Source organism: Delphinapterus leucas, chromosome 8, assembly GCF_059928025.1.
Source record: "Delphinapterus leucas isolate spDelLeu-1000000601 "Yukka" chromosome 8, BTC_Dleu_Yukka2, whole genome shotgun sequence".
In the NCBI taxonomy this organism is placed as follows: Eukaryota; Metazoa; Chordata; class Mammalia; order Artiodactyla; family Monodontidae; genus Delphinapterus; species Delphinapterus leucas.
Window position 1 is genome coordinate 45,859,198 of NC_143136.1, and position 23,457 is coordinate 45,882,654.

General features: G+C 32.6%; 1 protein-coding gene across 1 annotated transcript in view; it reads right to left on the reverse strand.

The window, feature by feature from the left end:
* GULP1 (GULP PTB domain containing engulfment adaptor 1) overlaps positions 1 to 23,457 on the reverse strand; it is a 271,691-nt gene that overhangs the window by 24,508 nt on the left and 223,726 nt on the right. Inside the window, exons 7-10 of the mRNA XM_089916579.1 lie at positions 19,907 to 20,044; positions 1,464 to 1,580; positions 1,187 to 1,267; positions 689 to 781 (exon numbers count right to left, since the gene is read on the reverse strand). Coding sequence (XP_089772705.1) covers positions 689 to 781; positions 1,187 to 1,267; positions 1,464 to 1,580; positions 19,907 to 20,044 — 429 coding nt within the window. The remainder of the gene's footprint in view (positions 1 to 688; positions 782 to 1,186; positions 1,268 to 1,463; positions 1,581 to 19,906; positions 20,045 to 23,457) is intronic.

The following is a 23,457-nucleotide window of genomic DNA, read 5'->3' on the forward strand; positions in this document are numbered from 1 at the left end:
TATCAGTACAGATGATTCTAAAAGAGAATAAAATTCCTAAGTATATTTTGCCTAGAAAAAAATATCAACTGTTTTAAATTCTATCTCCCCTCAAAAAATTCCCTTAGCTAAAATCACAAAATAATGGCATCATATCTCAAGATGAGAAAATGATTTCAAATCTGTGATAAACCAAAAGTAAATAATTTAACTATAAAGATACTGAGTGTTGTCTGCAGAGACTACCACTGATTTTAGTGTGTGAAATATAACTCTGTTACTCCCAGTAGGAGCCCTTGCTATGTAATATAAGAAACCAATTCGATCGTGTTAACAGTCCAGCTTCTATAATGAAGTTCAGTACTCCAAGGGCAGATTGGCTTTAGTCATTAAATCAACTTCAGTAAACAGTAATCAACTGGAATGAAAGAAGATTATGTCACAAAGAGGAAAAGATCAAATTGAGGGCTGAATTATTCTAGAAAAGAGAAAAGAGCAACATGGAAAAACAACTCTGATCTGAGCTACCTAGGTAATTTTAACGTTTAAATTAATCTTATTTAGCACCTTGTATCTCTATCTACGTTTAGTTTAAAATGACTGATCCCAGAGTATTATTTGGAATACTGAAGAGCTGATGATCCAGACATGTTTTATCACCATGAAATCTTATTTCTAAGGGAAAGATGCATGTATTCTATATACTTACTGGAGATGTTGATACTTGGGTTATTCTCAACTGGTTTTCCAAATCTTGTACTTTGTTTTTAAGTTCCATATTTTCTGTTTCTAAGTCTTGAATCTAAAAAGCAAATGATTATTGAATAATCTTCAGACATTTGTTCTTGGAAAATATTGGCTGTTAAGTTGGCTATATTAATGAATAGGGTTTTATATTATTTAAAATTTTAATGTATTTTTTTGTGCACAGGGGAGAAATTTATTTTGATAAAGCTAGGGATATATCATAGAATTCTAGGTCACTGGAAAGACATATTATTAAATTTGAAATATGTTTTTATGTGTGTGCAAATTTCATGTTTCTAATGCCTCATCTCTGTTTTCTTATAGCGTTGTGCAATCTGTACCCATAATCTTGGAGTATAACTGCAAGACAGTGAAACTTGCTTATGATGATTTTGAAGAGAGTGGAGAAAGGGTGTAATTTAATTATAAAGGAATCTGATCTGCATGGGAAACCACTTACCCAGCATCTGCTGCTTCTGCTGCTCTGATCCCCATGAGAAGCATCAGGAAGTGAAGCAAAGTCACATGAGAACACTAAGTTCTTGTGGGAATTCAATATAAAATGGTTAAAAACTGTGCAGGGGATCAGGAATGAAAAATTATAGGAACACAGTGAAAGCAGTTCCAATCAGTGTGGGGGGAATTTAATGGCAGGCCTTCTAAATTTGTTTGATGATATGCAAGTTTCCCTGTACTTACATCACATAAATGTGAAATAACAAGCTTAGTTTACTCACTCTTTTCTGTAACACTGCAATCTGTTTTCTTGTTTCAACATCTTTTCCTCCAGATTCTAGAAATTTCCTGTACGCCAGGTCAAATGCTTGGCCAATTGTTAAAGTTATCTCTTCAGCCTTTGTAAAAACCAAACAAAGATTTGCATTTTAATAATAATATGTCAGACTATTCTTTGAATCAAGGAAAACGGTAACATGAGGTATTCCAAAAGGGCGATGTCTAGGGGTAGACATAGTAAATGAGCAAAGTAGTCTATGCTAACATAATAATTCAAAGCCTACCCATGCACAACATAAAAAAGAAATGTTTTGGCAATTAAATGAATAGCTGTTGAAGTTGGAAGCAAGAGTCCTATCCAACTTCTCATCTCTTTTATCATAGCATTTTTTTCCCTAGCTTGTTTTCCTCCCTTCTTCAAATATTTAGTGCCTATTAAATAAAAGCATAGTGCCAACTGCAGTTTTTCTTGTTGCTTTGCTACTTATTTCCTTTTCTTATTGAGGAGGGTTTATTAAGCCTGGCAGTAACTTGAATGAGGTTGGCTGGGTAGTGTCTGTGGAAAACCTGATGGATGCCCTCTCTAAAGGAAGCAACTGCTTGCTACTCAGTTCCAGTTAATTTTTGGCTTGTGGAAATGAACATTTCCAGCCCAGAGTTGTCGATTTTAAATATGTGAGATGAGGTCAGAAATCTGAATATTCATATGGAAAGCTCCCAATTTTAAGTGACAGTAAACAATATTTTTGTAAAACACAGTGCCGAATGAGCAAAATATATCTGTCACCTGAATTTGGCCTCATAAACAATTATCAGTCTCTGGTCTATTAACTAGAAACTGCCACAAATATCCTAAGTCCACCAGCTCATTCCTTCTCCACTGATATCTCAACTGGCATCACAGTGTCTTACTGGGAACAGTGTAAACAGTAAATAAAGATTTATTTACTTTATTAACATTATAAAGAAGTTTGGTAAAGGCATTAATTGATTTAATGCATCAGAAATATTTCATATTTAATATAACACCTCCAGATGACATAACAACTGGTAGCAACATTAAATCTTGAAAATGCCCTGCTTTCACTAATCTATTGCAAATCCTAAAATTTTGTGAATCCTAGGTGCAACATAAATTGAAAATATGCTTTATTAATAAAGCTTAGATTACTTAAGACACTGTTATTTTTGTAGTTCACTATTCGTTTAAAAAGGCATTTAGCCATAAAAAGTATTTATAGTGTTTAACCCAATAAACCAAAAAATGCAAAATATATGCCTAAAATTATATGAGAACTATCTGTCTTACAACAAAGATGGAAAAGAAAATAAGCTATATTAAGGAATACTAAAAAGTTAAAATGAGTTCAATGTGTCTTCTTAGTAAGACAATGTGTTTTCCTCAAATACTCAAGGTGTACAGGACAGAAAATTGTTTAAATGGTAAAATGGTTGATTCATCACTAATAACATTTGACTTCATTATTAATTATTTGTTTACAATAATAATTTTTTAAAATCTATAGTCTCTTTTTATGGTAAGACATGTCTTTTTAATTAAGATAGCACTTATCTCCCTGGTAATTATTCTGCATATATTACCTCACTTGCTTCTCATGAATCTGTGAGATGGGGGTTATTATTATTCCCACGATACTTATGCAACTGCAATTCTGTGAGGTTGTATAACTTGCCTAAAATCTGATACTTAGTTATAGGAGAACCTGGATTCAAATTCAGAATATCTGACTCTACAAGCCTCACACTTTTGGGGGGTAGGGGATAAAATTTATATATAATGAAATGCACAGACCATGATTGTACAATCAGGTGTGTTTTGCCACATGTGTTTTGAAACCTATATAACCACCATATCATTAAAGATATAGAATATTTATATCATCCTTGAAAGTTCTCCTATGTCTACCTCTAGTCAAATCACATTTCTTACGGGTAACCGTTGCTCAAATTTCTCACCATAGATCAGTTTTACCTGTCCTTGTATCTATAAAAATGGGCCATACTGTATATATTCTTTTGTATTGGTCTTCTTTTTTAGTTTCTCAGATGTTACATGTATCATTCGTTTTATTGCTGATTACTTTCCATCCAGTGAATATACCACAAATGATTTTTCACTTTTCTATCAAGGGACATTTCTGGTGTTTTCAGTCCTGAGTTATAAATAAAGCTGTTACAACATTCTTGTAAAATCTTTTTGTGTACACATGTTTTCATATCTCTGGGTAAATACCTAGAAAGAAATTGATAAATCATAGGATGGGTCTATGTTTAACATTATAAGAAACTGCCAAACTGCTTTCCAAAGTACCATTGTACATACCCACCTGCAGTAAAAGAGTTCTAGCTGCTCCACATTCTCACCAACATCAGATATTTACATCTATTTAATTTAGTTATTTTACTGGATGAGTAATGCTATTGCAATGTATTTGTAACCTGCATTTCCCTGTTGAATAATATATTAGCCCAGTTTCATGTAATCATTGGCCTTTGTTATCCGCTCATTATGAACTCCCTGTAGACAGTCTCTTGCCCATTTTTTATTAGTTTTCTTGTCTTTTTATTATTGATATTTAGTTCTTTATATATTCTGGATACAAACTCTTTTTCTGATATATGTATGTGACTTGCCATTTCACTTTATAATACTGTTTATAGATTAATAGAAAATGTTTATTTTTAATTAAGTCCCACATATCATTTTTTTCTCCCGCTATATTTAGTGCTTTTGGGGTCATTTCTAAGAAATCATTGTCTACTCAAAGTTCATAGAGAGATTCTCCTATGTTTAATGAAAGTTTTGCAGCAGGCTATAAAAGCTTCTAATTTTGTATCTATTATCCATCTCAAGTTATTTTTATGTAACATAAGTAAGAACTAATTTTTAAGTATTATTTTTTCATATATTTAGCTAGCTGTTCCAATACCAATTATCAAAGACTTCTTTTCTCCATTAAATTGTCTTGTCACATTTGTGGAAAAATCAATTGACCACGTATGTGTGGATATTTCTGGTCTCTACAATCTAGTTCGTTTATTATTTATCTACCATTACATCAATATCACCTGATCTTGATAACGATTTCTTTGAAGTACCCTGTGAAAGCAGGTAAAATGTGTCTTCCAACTTTGGTCTTTTCTTTCAAGATTAATTTTTCTATTCTGCACTGTTTTAATTACCATATTAAAAACAAATTTTCTATTTCTACCAAAAATCCCATTGTGATTTTGATAAGGATTGTATTGAATATACATATCAATTTGGTGGAATTGACCACTTAACTAAATTGAGCCTTCCAACCTATAAATATGGTATCTCTCTCCCATTATTTTAGGTCTTCTTTAATTTCTGCACTAGTTTGTTGATTTCAGCATACCTTCTTCAAAAAATCCTAATTATTTCATGTTTGTTCATGCTTTAGTAAACAGATTTTTATTTTTTCTAGTAGACAGAAACAATTTTTGTATATTAACCTTGTATCTTATGATTAAATTTGCTTCATAATCATAGTAATTTGTAGTTTTCACACGACTTTCTTTGTAAAAATTCATATTACATCTGTGAAAAGATAGTTTTACTTTTTTTCCCAATCTTTATGCCTCTTGTTTCTTTTACGAACTATTCACCATCTAAGACATCTAATACCAGGCTTAACAGAGGTGGTGAGAATAAGCACCCTTGCTCTGTTCCCAATCTTAAAGAAAAGCGTTCAATAATTCACCATTAATTTTGATGTCACCTGCAGGATTTTTAACATCCTTATTGGAATAAGAAACGTCCCTTCTACTCCTAGGATATTATGAATTTTATCATCAATTGGATTGAATTTTGTGCTTTTTCTGCATCTATGTGATAATTTTTTTTCATAGAACTTAACAGTGAAACTATCTGGGTCTGTTATTTTACTTGTCAAGAGATTTTTTTAAAAATTTAATTACACATATATTCAGATTTGTTATTCAGTTTCGTTAAATCAAGTTTTTCAAATATTCATCAATTTCATCTTACTTGACAAATTTACTGGCATAATAGTTATATAATATTTCTCTCTGTATCCTTTTAAAGACTGTAGCATCTGTACTTATATCCACTCTTTTGTTTCTGGTATTGGTAATTTGTGCTTTCCTTTATTTTTGTCCTTGATCTGTCTTTTTAGAGGATCCTTATTAAAGAACTAACTTTTAGTTTATTAGTTTTCTTTATTGTGTTTTCAACATCATCGATTATATTATTTATTGTTATTTTTACCTTTTACTTTGTTTTAAATTTGTTCTTATTCTAACTCCTCAAGATCAAGAGCATAATGATTACTTTTAATCTTTTTATCTTTTCTCATAGAAGCATTTAAAGCTATAAATATCCCTCTAAGTACTGCTTTAACTGTCTTTTACAAATTTTGATATTTTGTATTTTGTTGTTATTCAGAGAAAAATAATCTAATTCCTCTTGTGACTTTCTTTGATCTATTATCACGTGAAGTGTGTTTTGATTTAAAACATTTTGACAATTCGTAGTCAGAGAATATACTCTGTAAAATTTTCAATTTTGAAATTTACTGAGTCTTAAAATATGGTCCAGGATATGGTGTATCTTTGTAAACATTCCACTGCACTCAAAGAGAAAGTATACCCTGGAAAAGCAAGAAGAACTACAATCCTGCAGCCTGTGGAATAAAAACCACATTCACAGAAAGATAGACAAGATGAAAAGGCAGAGGGCTATGTAACAGAAGAAGGAACAAGATAAAACCCCAGAAAAACAACAAAATGAAGTGGAGATACGCAACCTTCCAGAAAAAGAATTCAGAATAATGATAGTGAAGATGATCCAGAACCTCGGAAAAACAATGGAGGCAAAGATCGAGAAGATGCAAGAAATGTTTAACAAAGACCTAGAAGAATTAAAGAACAAACAAACAGAGATGAACAATACAATAACTGAAATGAAAACTATACTGGAAGGAATCTATAGCAGAAAACCTGAGGCAGAAGAACGGATAAGTGACCTGGAGGACAGAATGGTGGAATTCATTGCTGCAGAACAGAATAAAGAAAAAAAAAAAGAAAAGAAATGAAGACAGCCTAAGAGACCTCTGAGACAACATTAAATGCAACAACATTCACATTATAGGGGTCCCAGAAGGAGAAGAGAGAGAGAAAGGACCCGAGAAAATATTTGAAGAAATTATAGTCGAAAACTTCCCTAATATGGGAAAGGAAATAGCCACCCAGGTCCAGGAAGCACAGTGAGTCCCTTACAGGATAAACCCAAGGAGAAACACGCCAAGACACATAGTAATCAAATTGGCAAAATTAAAGACAAATAAAAATTATGGAAAGAAGCAAGGTAAAAACGACAAATAACATACAAGGGAACTCCCATAAGGTTAACAGCTGATTTCTCAGCAGAAACTCTACAAGCCAGAAGGGAGTGGTATGATATACTTAAAGTGATGAAAGGGAAGAACCGACAACCAAGATTACTCTAACCGGCAAGGATCTCATTCATTCAATGGAGAAATCAAAAGCTTTACAGACAAGCAAAAGCTAAAAGAATTCAGCACCACCAAACCAGCTCTAAAACAAATACTAAAGGAACTTCTCTAAGTGGGAAACACAAGAGAAGAAAAGGACCTACAAAAACAAACCCCAAACAATTAAGTAAATGGTCATAGGAACATACATATCAATAATTACCTTAAAAGTGAATGGATTAAATGCTCCAACCAAAAGACACAGGCTTGCTGAATGGATACAAAAACAAGACCCATATATATGCTATCTAAAAGAGACCCATTTCAGACCTAGATACACATACAGACTGAAAGTGAGGGGACAGAAAAAGATATTCCATGCAAATGGAGATCAAAAGAAAGCTGAAGTAGTAATACTCATATCAGATAAAATAGACTTTAAAATAATGTTACAAGAGACAAGGAAGGACACTACATAATGATCAAGGGATCAATCCAAGAAGAAGATATAACAGTTATAAATATATATGCACCCAACATAGGAGCACCTCAATACATAAGGCAACTGTTAACAGCTATAAAAGAGGAAATCGACAGCAACACAATAATAGTGGGGGACTTTAACACCTCACTTAAACCAATGGACAGATCATCCAAAATGAAAATAAATAAGGAAACAGAGGCTTTAAATGACACAAGAGACCAGATAGATTTAATTGATATTTATAGGACATTCCATCCAAAAACAGCAGATTATACTTTCTTCTCAAGTGCGCACGGAACATTCTCCAGGATAGATCACATCTTGGGTCACAAATCAAGCCTCAGTAAAGTTAAGAAAATTGAAATCATATCAAACATCTGTTCTGACCACAACACTATGAGATTAGAAATGAATTACAGGGAAAAAAACGTAAAACACACAAACACATGGAGGCTAAACAATACGTTACTAAATAACAAAGAGATCACTGAAGAAATCAAAGAGGAAATAAAAAAATACCTAGAGACAAATGACAATGAAAACACGATGATCCAAAACCTATGGGATGCAGCAAAAGCAGTTCTAAGAGGAAAGTTTATAGCTATACAAGCCTACCTCAAGAAACAATAAAAATCTCAAATAAACAATCTAACCTTACACCTAAAGGAACTAGAGAAAGAAGAACAAACAAAACCTAAAGTTTGCAGAAGGAAAGAAATCATAAAGATCAGAGCAGAAACAGAAACAAAGAAAACAATAGCAAAGATCAATAAAACTAAAAGCTGGTTCTTTGAGAAGATAAAAAACATTGATAAACCATTAGCCAGACTCATCAAGAAAAAGAGGGAGAGGACTCAAATCAATAAAATTAGAAATGAAAAAGGAGAAGTTACAACAGACACCGGGGAAATACAAAGCATCCTAAGAGACTACTACAAACAACTCTATGCCAATAAATTGGACAACCTAGAAGAAATGGACAAATTCTTAGAAAGGTATAACCTTCCAAGACTGAACCAGGAAGAAATAGAAAATATGAACAGACCAGTCACAAGTAATGAAATTGAAACTGCGATTAAAAATCTTCCAACAAACAAAAGTCCAGGACCAGATGGCTTCACAACTGAATTCTATCAAATATTTAGAGAAGAGCTAACACCAATCCTTCTCAAACTCTTCCCAAAAATTGCAGAGGAAGGAGCACTCCCAAAGTCATCCTATGAGTCCACCACCACCCTGATACCAAAACCAGACAAAGATACTACAAAAGAAGAAAAAATTACAGACAAATATCACTGATGAATATAGATGCAAACATCCTCAACAAAATACTAGCAAACAGAATCCAACAACACATACACAATGATTAAGTGGGATTTATCCCAGTGATGCAAAGATTTCTCAATATATGCAAATTAATCAATGTGATACACCATATTAAAAAATTGAAGAATAAAAACCATATGATCATCTCAATAGATGCAGAAAAAGCTTTTGACAAAGTTCAACACCCATTTATGACAAAAACTCTCCAGAAAGTGGGCATAAAGGAAACCTACCTCAACATATAAAGGCCATATACGACAAACCCACAGTAAACATCATTCTCAATGGTGAAAAACTGAAAGCATTTCCTCTAAGATCAGGAAAAAGACAAGGATGTCCACTCTCACCACTATTATTCAACATGGTTTTGGAAGTCCTAGCCATGGCAATCAGAGAAGAAAAAGAAAAAAAAGAATACAAATTGGAAAAGAAGTAAAACTGTCACTGTTCGCAGATGACAGCATACTATACATAGAGAATCCTAAAAATGTCACCAGAAAACTACTAGAGCTAATCAATGAATTTGGTAAAGTTGCAGGATACAAAATTAATGCACAGAAATCTCTTATATTCCTATACACTAATGGTGAAAAATCTGAAGGAGAAATTAAGGAAACTCTCCCATTTACCATTGCAACAGAAAGAATAAAATACCTAGGAATAAACCTACCTAGGGAGAGAAAAGGTCTGTATGCAGAAAACTATAAGACACTGATGAAAGAAATTAAAGATGATACCAACAGATGGAGAGATATACCATGTTCTTGGATTGGAAGAATCAATATTGTGAAAATGGCTATACTACCAAAAGCAATCTACAGATTCAATGCAATCCCTATCAAATTACCAATGGCATTTTTTACGGAACTAGAACAAAAAATCTTAAAATTTGTATGGAGACACAGAAGACCCCGAATAGCCAAAGCAGTCTTGAGGGTAAAAAACAGAGCTGGAGGAATCAATCTCCCTGACTTCAGACTATACTACAAAGCCACAGTAATCAAGATAATATGGTACTAGCACAAAAACAGAAACATAAATCAATGGAACAAGATAGAAAGCCCAGAGATAAACCCATGCACCTATGGTCAACTAATCTATGACAAAGGAGGCAAGGATATACAATGGAGAAAAGACAGTCACTTCAATAAGTGGTGCTGGGTAAACTGGACAGCTACATGTAAAAGAATGAAATTAGAACACTCCCTAACACCATACACAAAATAAACTCAAAATGGATTAGAGACCTTAATGTAAGACTGGACACTATAAAACTCTTAGAGGAAAACATAGGACGAACACTCTTTGACATAAATCACAGCAAGATCTTTTTTGATCCAGCTCCTAGAGTAATGGAAATAAAAACAAAAATAAACAAATGGAACCTAATGAAACTTCAAAGCTTTTGCATAGCAAAAGAAACCATAAACAAGAAGAAAAGACAACCCTCAGAATGGGAGAAAATATTTGCAAATGAAGCAACTGACAAAGGATTAATCTCCAAAATTTATAAGCAGCTCATGCAGCTCAATAACAAAAAACAAACAACCCAATCCAAAAATGGGCAGAAGACCTAATAGACATTTCTCCAAAGATATACAGACTGCCAACAAAGACACGAAAGAATGCTCTACATCATTAATCATTAGAGAAATGCAAATCAAAACTACAATGAGATATCATCTCACACCAGTCAGAATGGCCATCATCAAAAAATCTAGAAACAATAAATGTTGGAGAGGGTGTGGAGAAAAGGGAACACTCTTGCACTGCTGGTGGGAATGTGAATTGGTACAGCCACTATGGAGGTTCCTTAAAAAACTACAAATAGAATTACCATATGACCCAGCAATCCCACTACTGGGCATAAACCCTGAGAAATCATGTACCAAAATGTTCATTGCAGCTCTATTTACAATAGCCCGGAGATGGAAACAACCTAAGTGTCCATCATCGGATGAATGGATAAAGAAGATGTGGCACATATATACAAAGGATTAATCTCCAAAATATATAAACAGCTCAGCAGCTCAATATTAAGAGAAACAATCCAATCCAAAAATGGTCAGAAGACCTAAATAGACATTTCTCCAAGGAAGACGTACAGATGGCCAAGAAGCACATGAAAAGATGCTCAACATCACTAATTATTAGAGAAATGCAAATCAAAACTACAATGAGGTATCATCTCACACCAGTTAGAATGGGCATCATCAGAAAATCTACAAACAACAAATGCTGGAGAGGGTGTGGAGAAAAGGGAACCCTCTTGCACTGTTTGTGGGAATGTAAATTGATACAGCCACTATGGAGAACAGTATGGAGGTTCCTTAAAAAACTAAAAATAGAATTACTATATGATCCAGCAATCCCACTACTGGGCATATACCCAGAGAAAACCATAATTCAAAGAGACACATGCACCCCCAATGTTCATTGCAGCACTATTTACAATAGCCAGGTCATGGAAGCAAGCTAAATGCCCATCAACAGACGAATGGATAAAGAAGCTGTGCTACATATATACAATGGAATATTACTCAGCCATAAAAAGGAATGAAATTGAGTCATTTGTTGAGACGTGGATGGACTTAGAGACTGTCATACAGAGTGAAGTAAGTCAGAAAGAGAAAAACAAATATCGTATATTAACGCATGTATGTGGAACCTAGAAAAATGGTACAGATGAACCGGCTTATAGGGCAGAAGTTGAGACACAGATGTAGAGAACAGAAGTATGGACACCAAGGGGGGAAAGCCGCTGGAGGGTGGGGATGGTGGTGTGCTGAATTGGGTGATTGGGATTGACATGTATACACTGATGTGTGTAAAATTGATGACTAATGAGAACCTGCTGTATAAAAAAATAAATACAATTAAATTAAAAAAAAGAAACTATACTCTGTTGTTGCTTGGGATAATCTAACATGTCAATTAGATCAAAGTGGTGGATATTATTTTTTCATTTTTTGTAAGTTTATTTTTTTCAATTTCCTCTGTCAATTGCTGAGAACGGCATTAACATCTATGATTATGTGTGTCAATTTGTCTTTTTCTACCAGTAATTGTTAGATTTTCTCCTTCATTTCTTAAAAATCAGTGTTATTAAATGAAACACAGTGGTCCTTTAATCTTTGTGGGCTTTATCTCAATGTCTGGTAATATTCCTTGCCTTGGAGTCACCTTTTTGATATGAGTATAGCCACACCAACTTTCTCACACTTACTGCTTGCATGGCATATGTTTTTTCAATCTTTTGTTTTTTACCTATATTTGTCTTTATATTTAAAGTGTGTGTTTTCTAGAGACCAAACAGTTGGACAGTTTTAAAATTGCTGCCTGATAATCTCAGCCTTTGATTGGTATATTTTTACATTTATGTTGTTTTTTATTTTCTATTTGGTCCACCTGCTTTTATGTTGCTGTTCTTTCCCTGCCTTCTTTAAATTTCATTAAAAAAATTATTTTCCATTACATTTTCTCTATAGGCTTTTAGCTATACGCATTTGAATTACTTTTAGTGGATTGCTCTAGTGATTACAATATGCATCCTTAAGTTACCAGAGTCCACTTAGAGTTAATATGGTATCATTTCACATAAATAATAACACCCTTGAAATAGTGTAAGTCTATTAAGTCCAATAGTATACATCCTTTGTGCTATTACTGTCATTTGTTAACATCATGATACAAGGCTACAATTTTTGCTTTAACCAGTTCTGTTTTAAAGAATGGATATTTAGTCACAATTTTTCCAGTGCTTTTTTTTCTTTATCCTTTTTTGCACATTTGAATTTCCTTTTTGTGTCATTTCCCTTTGGGTTAAAGAACTTCCTTTAGCATACCTTGAAGCACAGTTCTGCTAGTAATAAATCACTCCAGTTTCAGTTATCTCAAAATATTTTGACTTAAATTTTGAGCCTTCAATGGGTGTAAAATTCTGTTATGACATCTCTTTACTTTATGCATGTTAAAGGTATTGTTATATTCTCCTCTGGCCTCTACTGATACTAATGAAAAGTCAGCTGCCATTCATACTACTTTTTTATCTGTATGTAAAGATATGTCTTTTTAAAAATTTTCTGGATGATTTCAAGATCCATTCATTCCCTCAATCATTCTCTTGCTCTCTCTTTCTCTCTCCAACTCTCTTATAGATAGTCTGTGATATAATTACAGGTAGTTTTCTTTATAATTTATTCAGCTTGAAGTTTGTCATATTTCTCAAATCTGTAAATTGACAATTTTCACCACATTTGGGAATTCTTCAGACAGTACTTTTTTTCTTTCTTACCTTCTATCTTCTGTCTTCTTGTGATTTTTGTTTCACATATGTTAGAACTCTATCTTGTCCACAGGTGATTATGGCTCTGTTATTCAATACTATTATTATTATTTATATTCTCTGTTTGATTGGATAATTTCTCTCATCTATCTTCCAGATTACTGACCATTTTTTCTGCCATCCTAAATCTGATGTTAAGCTTATTTTTTTCTTTTCAGCTATTCTACCTAACCATTTAATTATTTTTTATATTTGCTATTTCTATGCTGAAATTTTCATGTTTACTTATTACTACCTTCTTTTCCTTTAATTCCCTGAATATATGTATAATCCACGTTAAAGTCTTTGACCATTACAGATAAATTTAAAGTTTCCTTTAGCTCTTTAACTTTAATCTTGGTCCCCTCTAGTCTTCATGGAGGTAACAACTATAAGTTGTTTATCATTCTGGAGGTTATGGGTTTTATATGTATTTACATATATGTATATATTTACATATGCTTTAAGGATAATAATACTAAAGTTTGATTATGGGAGCAACCTGTAAGTCTAAATTTCCTCATTATATATTAAATTCAGTTATATCAGTTATATTCATTTTACCAATAATAATATTAAATATTAATCATATTAACTTTGCAAGAAACACAATGTTCTATATTAGAAAATAATTATTTATTGCCATAAACATGTAATATAAACTATTAAAATTCATCTAAAATCATATCCACAAATCTATGACAGAAATGACATACTCTAATGGTTTTTCACTGGCTGTTTAGAAAAAAAACATTTTGGTTATATATGAGACAGATAGCAAAAAAAAAAATCCCCAATCCTACTAAGTTAAAGAAGTTTCCTTCTTTTCCTATTTTTCTGAGATTTTTTAACCATGAACGGGGATTGATTATTTTCAAATATTTTTTAAAACATTGATAGGATCATATACTTTTCTTCTTTAGCCTGTTAATATGGTTAATTATATTGTTGGATTTTTTGTGTTGAATAAAACTTACATCCCAGGAACAAACTCTACTTGGTCTTGGTGTAGAATTCTTTTATATATTGCTAAATTATATTTAATATTGTGTTAGAAATTTTTGCATCTATATTTCTGAGGGATATTGGTCTGTAGTTTCCTTTTTTTTGCACTATCTTTACTTGGTTTTGGTGTCTGGAAAATAATAGTTTCATAAAATGAATTTGGGGAATTCTCTCACCTCTTCTATTTTCTGGAATAGCTTGTGTTGAACAATGTTAACTCCTCTTTAAGCATTTTATGGATTCTTCCAGTGAAACTATCTAGGACTGGAGATTTCTCTTTTAATAAGTGTGAAATTATAAATTCAATTTCCTTTATAGTTACAGGGCTATTCAAATGATCTAATATTGGGTGGTATGTGGTAGTTGATTATAGCACCCTCTTATTATTTTTTGATACCTGGAGGGTCTTCAGTGAAATCCCTGTTTCATGCCAGATATTGGTAACTTGTGTCTTTTTTTTTTTCTTCTTTTACTTTGCCAATCTTTTTTTACTTTGCCAATCTTAACTGAACTTTTGTTACTTTTATGATCTTTTAAAAAAACAGCTCTTTGTTTCACTGATTTTCTCTATTGTTTTTGTTTTCAACTTCATTAATTTTCTTCTCTTATCTTTCTTATTTTCTTACTTTTGCCTACTTTAATTTGATAAGTGCTTGAGCTGGGAGCTTCGATTATTAATTTGAAACTTTCTGCTTTCAAATATTTTAAATTAGTTGTTAAAATTTCTCTCTCAAAACTGTTTTAGCTGAGTCACATAAATGCTGATATGTTCTATTTCATTTCTATATAGTTCACACATTTAAAGTTTTTCTTCTTAAAGATTCCTCTTTAACATATGGAATGTTTAAAAATGTGATGTCCTTTTTGACATATGGAAAAACAAAACTTCCAAGTTTTTGAAGACTTTCCTGTTATCTTTCTGTTATTAATTTTTAGGTCGATTTCTTTGTTGTCAGAGAACCCATGCTTTATAATTTCAACTCTTTTAAACTTTTGAGGTTTGCTTTGTAGCCCAGGATATGGTCTATTTTGGTACATGTTCCTTTGGCACTGGAAAACAATATGCATTCTGTTGTTATTGAATGAAGTTCTCTTTAGTTGCTAATTAGATTCCATTGGTTGCTGACGTTGTTGAGTTCTATATTCTTGATGATTTCCTGTCTAGTTGTTCTATTAATTTTAAGAAAAGTGGTGGTGAAGCCTCCAACTATAATTGTGCATTTGTCTATTTACCCCATATTTCTTTTCAGTTCTATCAGTTTTTGTTTCATTTATTTTGCAGCTCTGTGATATGATCATGTAAATTTAGGATTGTTATTCTTCTTGGTGGTATGACCCTTTTATCATTAAATAACGTCCTTCTTTGTCTCTGATAATTTTCTTTACTTTGAAGTGTACTTTATCTGATATTAATATACTTACTTGTGCTTTCTTAGAATAATTTTTGCATGATACATCTTTTTTCATCATTTTATTTTTAACCTTCTTATATCACCTGTATCATACTTGCAGCAAGTTTCTTGAAGACAACATATATCTGGGTTTTTTTAAATCTACTCTAGCAATCTCTTTTAATTAGTATACTTAGACCACTTAAATTTAATGTTATTTTTGATATATTAGAGGTTAAATTTCCATTTAATTTTTTTCTTTTCTGTTATTTCTATTTTTTCTCTTTCTGTTTTCTTTTTACTGAATTTCTATGGGTTTTTAAAACATTTTTACAATAAAATTTTGATTTACCCATAGTATTTTAAAATGTATCCCATTTTATAACTTTTTTAGTGGTTGCTCTGGAATTCACATTATATTTATACAACTTATCACAGTCTACTAATGCTGTAATTTTTCCAGTTCAACAGAGGTGTAGAAACCTTACCTCCCTTTACATCCCTTCAACTTTCCCTGTTTATAATATAATTGCCTTACATATTTTCTATATATTCATTTAGAATCATATCAGAAAGTATTTTTTGCTTCTACTGTCAATCATAATTTAGAAAACTAAAGATTTACCCACATGCTTGCTTATCCTGTTCTTTTTTCCTTCCTCATGTTCCAAGATGCCTTCTTTTATTGTTTAGAGAACTTCCTTTAGCCATTCACTTAGGGTAGATCTGGGAGTGACAAATAATCTTAGTTTTCCTTCGTTTGATAAGTTTTTGATTTCTCTTTAATTTCTGAAGTATATGTTTTTTTCTGGATATGAAATTCTGGTTTGACAGCACTTTTTTTTTTTTTTGCACTCAAAAAAATACTGTGCTACTTCCTTCTCACCTTCATGGTTTCTAACAAGGAATACACTGTCATTTGAATTGATGTTTCTGCTATAGGTAAGGACTAGTTTATCTCTTGCAGCTTTCAAGGTTTTTCTGTCTTTAGTTTTCAGAAGTTTGATTATGTATAATGTGACTTGGTGTGGAATTAGTTGGGTTTATCCTATTTGGAGTTCATTCAGTTTCTTGAATCTATAGGTTTATGTCTTTTGCCAAATTTGGGAAGTTTGCAACTATTATTTCTTCATGTGTTTTTTTCAAGGCTACCTTTTTTTCTCTCTCTTTCCAGGACTCTGATGACACATGAATGTTAGATATTTTGTTATAGTCCCACAGGTCCCTGAAGTTCTGTTTTGTTTTTTGCTTTTGTATTGTTTTGTGTGTATGCCTGTGTGTACATGTGTGTGTGCATACATATGTGTATGCTTATTATCTCTGTGTTGTTCAGATTGGGCATTTTCTATTTTTGATCTTCTAGGTTGCTGATTCTTTCTTCTGTCCTCTCCCTTCTGAGCCCATATATTGCGTTTTTTATTTGACTATCGTATTTTTCAGCTCTAATATTCTCAGTTGGGTTTTCTTTATATCTTCAATTTCTTTGCTTTGATTTTCTATTTCTTTGATAATACTTTCTACTTTTTGTCTCAAGTGTGATTGTAATGGTTTATTTTATTATTTTTATGTTGGCTGGTTTTGTTACCAGTTACCAGACAAAAATTTTGTCTGGTAACGAATATCTCTCTCATCTCAGTGTTGAGATCTATTGGTCATCTTTTTTCATTTAGTTTATGTTCCAATTCTTGATATGATGAGTTATTTTCAATTGAACCCTGGATATTTTAGATATTATGAGACGCTGGAAATTATTTAAACTTTGTGTTTGGGTGGCTCTCTCTGACACGGTCCCAGTAGGGGAATGGGAATGGGAGAGCATTGCCTCATTACTGCCTGGTGGGGATAGAAGCTTAGCTTCCTTACTTGGCCTCTCTTCATTACTGCTTAGCAGGGCTGGGTACTCTAGCTCCCCACATTATCCTCATTGTCACCATGGAGGGAGACTCATTAACACAACATGTTAACAAAGTAGTGAACTCCAGTCTCATGGCATGCTAAGAGGGGCTTCATCTATCTTTCAAACTCTCAGCAATTTCATGGAAGTACTGAAAGGATAAAATATAATGAATATATAAGACAAGGCCCCTGGAACAGGTCACAGTTTGGGAGTAAGATAGCATGACTGGATACATGTTACAATGGCAATTCAAGGTATTAAATCTCAATCCTGATTCTGTTATCTCCTAGCTTTGTAACTTTGGGAAAGTCACTCAACTTCTCAAGCTTTGGTTTCTTAAAATAAGAGGAAGAGTTGTGTTAATCGGGCCATAATTTATTTTCCTGTTTTAATTTTCAATAACTAGGAAATGAGAATTAGAGGGGATGGCATTTCAAAATTCTGCATATATATAAAATCAATTTTATGAATATAGACATTGTTATAATTAGAGCAAATAAAACTTTGAGGTGAAAATGATATAATGAAACTTTGAGGAAACATGTCCTCTTTAAGCTAATGAAAGTGATGCCAACTTATAGTTGGAGAGATATCTTGGATCCTTGCTTTTCAAAGCTCAGACTTCCATCTACCTGCAGCAGAATCACTTGGTGGACTTGTTAAATGTAGATTTCCTGAGCTCCAGCACGAATCAATATGAACTTATTTTTTGTAGTGGGAACCAATGAGCTGTATTGTAAAGTGTCCTCCATTATGCACACTAATGGCTGTGAGCCACTGCTGTAGGCTTCAAGAAAATATTTTCAACCTTCAAGAAAAAAGAAAGCTAATATGGTATATCCAGAGAGGAATAATGGGTCAAGGAACTGAAATTCTGGAAATCAGTTACAAACAATTATGATCAGGGAGTAACAGAGTTTATACTTTGAAATCAATAAAAGTACATGGGAATTCTAGCAAGCTTATATTTTAAATAATCATGTAATAAATTTAGAGATCAAAGAAAGATAAAACATGTGACATAAGGTTATAAGAAGACTAGTATTTATAATGGACTTGGGTTACGAATATTTCAAAGGGCCCCAAGGAAGTTTATTCCCATGTGTAAGACAAGAAAGAAGGGCAACTGAATTTACTGTTTGTCATAAGTGGTAAAAGGTTATAATATCTTACACATAGAAGATATTCAATAAGTATCAACCTTAACCTTCTCAATCACAGAGAAAACATTTGCAAGCAATTATGGTTAAGAAGCATTTGGGACATTAAACATAATGCATTCATTCGATAGGATACATTTCAAAAACAACTTTTTAATTTCATATAAAATGCCATATTGTTCACATAATATTGTCTTATATGGATAAGCATATTTTTCTGATGAGATGTTTCATAATATTCATCAAATTCTCAAAACATGTTATGATGTGGAGTAGCTTAGCACATTAGTTTGTGTGTTTAAAGAACTACAGTTTAAAAGATACAGATAATAACTTGCTCTATCTTTTGTAAATTTGTCCACATAGTCTTTTCTTTAAGGAAAAAATTCATTGAGCATCTATTGTTCACCTGACGCAGGAGTTACATGGACAAATAAAAGTATTTGTTTTTAAGAAGCTCACGTACTGAAACCAGAGAAATAAATTATATAATAGTGATAATATTAGTCCCTGCTATTTTTGACAGTATGAAAAATGAGCAAATAAATAAATTAAGTTTCTTTCTGTCTAAGGCAATCATGTTGTTGAGGTTAGATGTTCTTCCTCAATTAAAGCTATCAAAGGCTACAATGTGTGCTTGGAATTCACATCTTATGTTTTATAACAGAACCTCGGACTAGGTTATGATTAGCATTAGCTTATGCTTGTAGTCAAGACATTGGGTTTTCCTTAAGATTCCAGATGATTAAAGAACTGTTAGTGAACTTAACTTTGGAATTCTCTAATTGTTCTTACTTGCTAAGAACCTTAGATTACATTCTCAAGCTCATACACAGGCACACACACACGCCCATACAATTCTACCACCTTTCATTATATTAAGTTTTCTGAATAATGAAAATCAAGAACCAGATTTTCAAAGTATTGGAGACTTTTTTGAGAAGCCATACACATTTCATTTCCTGGAGTTTAAAATATTTATTTTCATCAGATCCATCACATTCCAGAAAAAAAAAAAAATCAATACTTTGGTCGCAATTACTCTTTTGCATTATATGCATATTACTAAATCGTATTTGAGTTTAAAATTTCAAATAAATCAAGTGATTATAAGACAAATGTATAACATAAGCATGACATTCTAAGAAAAGAAATTTGCATGAAAGCTTGTGCCCATGAACATGAGAATTTAGTTAAGGATGAAATCCTGAAGCATATTCTCATGACAGGATGAATCTATTAGTGTAGTTAAGTGTTTGCAGACCTTATTCATTTCCAAATACTTTACTAATGTCAGAAACAAGATAATTCCTGGCTTGTAGAGCAGAACAAACCACCCTAAAACATCTGGCATACTTACACACTTTTCACTGTCAAATACATAGCACAAATGTTTATTTGACTCAGAATCTTTGCATATGAAAGTGAATATCCTCTTGTCAGTTTTATCATCTGCACAAAATGATATTCTGTGAAGCTGGCAATTGTGTTGAACTTCCTGTGAACACAGATGAAAATAAACGTAGTTGAAGAGATTTTTTTTTCCATTTTCTGCTATACCAGCTGTGCTAATAACATACAACTTATGAAACATCATCTGTCATTCCTTGATTTTATAATTACATACACTTCAAACTTAAACAAACACGTAATGAGATAAACCTCCTGAGTCAGGATTAAACTAAGATAGTCATTTCAATAGCACTTAGAAAAACAGAAGGGAAAAGAGGATCAGAGGTTCTTGGGCTTCCTGAGCTACAGGGGATTCAGAGACCATTACTTTAAATTGTGCAATTTTAGTTAGGAGGATATTGAGGTCTAGAGAGATTAAGATGCTTCCACAAGGCTACAGAATTAGCAGAACCCTTTTTAACCAGAATACTTTTCATTTTATCTTACTGCTACAAACATTACAGTTTAAAACATAACTTCATTTGTACACAATTTCATATGAAACATGCTACATATTACATGTCTTCATGGTAACTCATACACTCTTGAAACTCTTCTGTCTAAGGAAATCATCCTTGCAACTTCTGTAATGTTTTCCATTGGAGCAATGAATGAAGATGATCTAGACATCCAGCTTCTAAATTGCTGAATCAACCTTGTTAATCAGTAGAAAGATAAATACTGCATATATATATATATATATACACACACACACACACACACACACACACACACATATCATATACTGCAACTATAGCATCTGTCACTACATCCTTCCAAGTTCAGGGTTTGACGTGCCAGCTTGCTGAGATTTTCTCTATCACTCTGATTCACATTACTGCCCTTCAGACCGAAAATGAGTACATATGACAAGTTAAACAAATAAATGCTAAGAGAATTTGTCTACAGCCTGCATTCCTGACTGCATACAAAACAAATGGTAAGTCATCAAAGGGTTGTTTGCAAGCATGAAAATTAAAATGAAGCTGTATACTGTATGATTGTAAACAGCTTACTAAGGCTTCTGATGAAGTCATCTTTCCTCTCTTGTGGTTAGTGCTGAGATGGACACTGACCACGTTTGTCTGAGACTATCCTTCTCCTACACTTTGCCTGATTGACCAGTCTTTTTCTCACTGGCATATCTTTGTTTTATTATTAATACAGTCAAACGATGGCCTTCAGCTGTACTGTAGCTCCCAAATACTGACAGCAAGTCTACGCCAGTTTACTAACTGTATAATCATGTTAAACATAAAAAGGACATATCACTGCTATACAATATAGAAAAATGATTCATTTTTTTCCATTTATAGGAGAAATTACAAGTATTTAACATGAAAACACATCATTTACACAGCTGGTGGTGAAACCTATGCAGTTCCTCATTCACTCACCAACCAATGTGATCACAGAATGCCTTTGGTTATGACAGTTGGGTCTTAAGTTTTGTTTAGACTGGCAAGAGGTACCTTTCTACGAAAGAAGACCAGGGTGCTGAAACTTATAATTTTATTACTTTTGTGAATTTTTGTTGTTGTGATACATCTTTATGATACAGTACTGATTTCTGGTGAGACAGGATAAAGAGACTCAGGAATACAATTAAGCACAGTGAAAACACAATTATCCTTTAACACTGACGATATATTATTGGAGTTGGAACAAAACATAAGTAAATCCCCAATTCACCTATACCACCTTTTTCCAGTAACGCAAAATCTCCATTTGGAGGACAAGTGAGAAAAGCAAAAGGGGAACAGACACAGGAAGAAAGATATTGGAGTCAACTGAGATTGCTTTTCACTTCCATTTTCATCCATCCAAATGGTATAGAAAAATGGTCTATTTTCTATCAAGTCCATTTGGTTAAGAATAAATTTTAAATATATAAATATATTTACTATATAAATGTATAGCAAACATGTATGTTTTACTATAAATAAATTTATCTTAGGACCATCATATTTAATTATTTTTTTCCTAAATTACAGCTTATACCCAAAATAAAATATATGATAGATTATTTCTGATTCACTCACATCTCCTCAAATAGTGGTTCCTAAATGCATATCTGTGAACAGGCTGTATCAGAGTCACCTGGGGAGGTTTTCTTGTTTTTTATATTATAGATACTAAGCCTTGTTCTGTAGATTCTGAATCTGAAAGGCCTGGGTGGTCTCCAGCAAGTGGCATTCTCAGGAGCCTCCTAGGGGCACTAATGCCCAGAAGAGCTGGTAATCCCTTTTTTAGATTACCTATATGTTTTTATGGATTCAAAAAATGGTATATTCTATAATAGGTAAAGAGTCAGACACTCTATATTCACATGTGATATATGAGTAAAGGGTCAGTTGCTGTCAATCCATATGTAATATAATAGAATTTATAAGACATTTCAAAGATTTTAAAACTCCAAGATCACTCTTCAAGTCTGGCAGGGATGAAAATAGAGATGTTTCTTTCTGGTTAAAAGTTTGGAAAACTTACTTTTTTGGGAAAAAATTAAATTTGGTCTCTTTAAAATGAGCTATTAGATATAGGAAATTGAGACTTTGGGACAGGGAAGAAAAGCATTGGTGTTATTGATTTGGGTAAGAAATACCATGAACAAAAGTCAGTTGGCTAATCACAGAGTTGAATCCCAACTCACTGATGTTTTGTAAGTGGGGTTTAGGTTGGGAGAGGCATAGAGATTTGACAGTAAAAGTTTAGGGAACATAATGATACGGTTGACAGGTTGAAAACAGGAAACTCATTATTATGGGAGTCTTATTATGTGGGCTCCAGAATCACAAACGGGTAACATTTGCTACATATGCATTTCCCATGATCTGCTTCTTTGTGTCTTTTTAAATACACGCACACACACACACACCACATACTAAATCAGTGTTAGTCATCTTGCAGTATCCTTAAGTCTCTATATTTTGTGATTTGTAAAGATATGCCATTATTAAACTGTTGATTCTAAACACTAATGACGTTCTCTTTATATACTGCATTTAATCATATTTGTGTTTTCTAAATACTTAAATTTTGTTATTCATTAATGAACAATTTGAAGCATTCTAAATGTTCAATAATAGAATGGTTTAGTAGATTATAATTTATAGATTATGGTATTGGTGAAATTTTTATAGCTTAGGATATATTATGGGTAGACTTGAATCAAAACGAACAAGAACACATGTAGATGATACATAAAGTGTATTATCAGCCTTACATATTTCAAGGTGTGCTTTGACAAGTCCTAAAATTCGTGTAAAAGATTGAATTAATTACACAGACATACATTCCAAAAGGGATCTATATGGTTTAGAAGAAATAAACAGGAACATGGTCTACAAATGACTTGTTCTACCTGGACATTTGCCACTATATATCCACTTAGTTTAAAAAAGGAAATACAGTACTAGGATTGTTTTTCTTTTTAATTGCATATAAGACTACACTTTG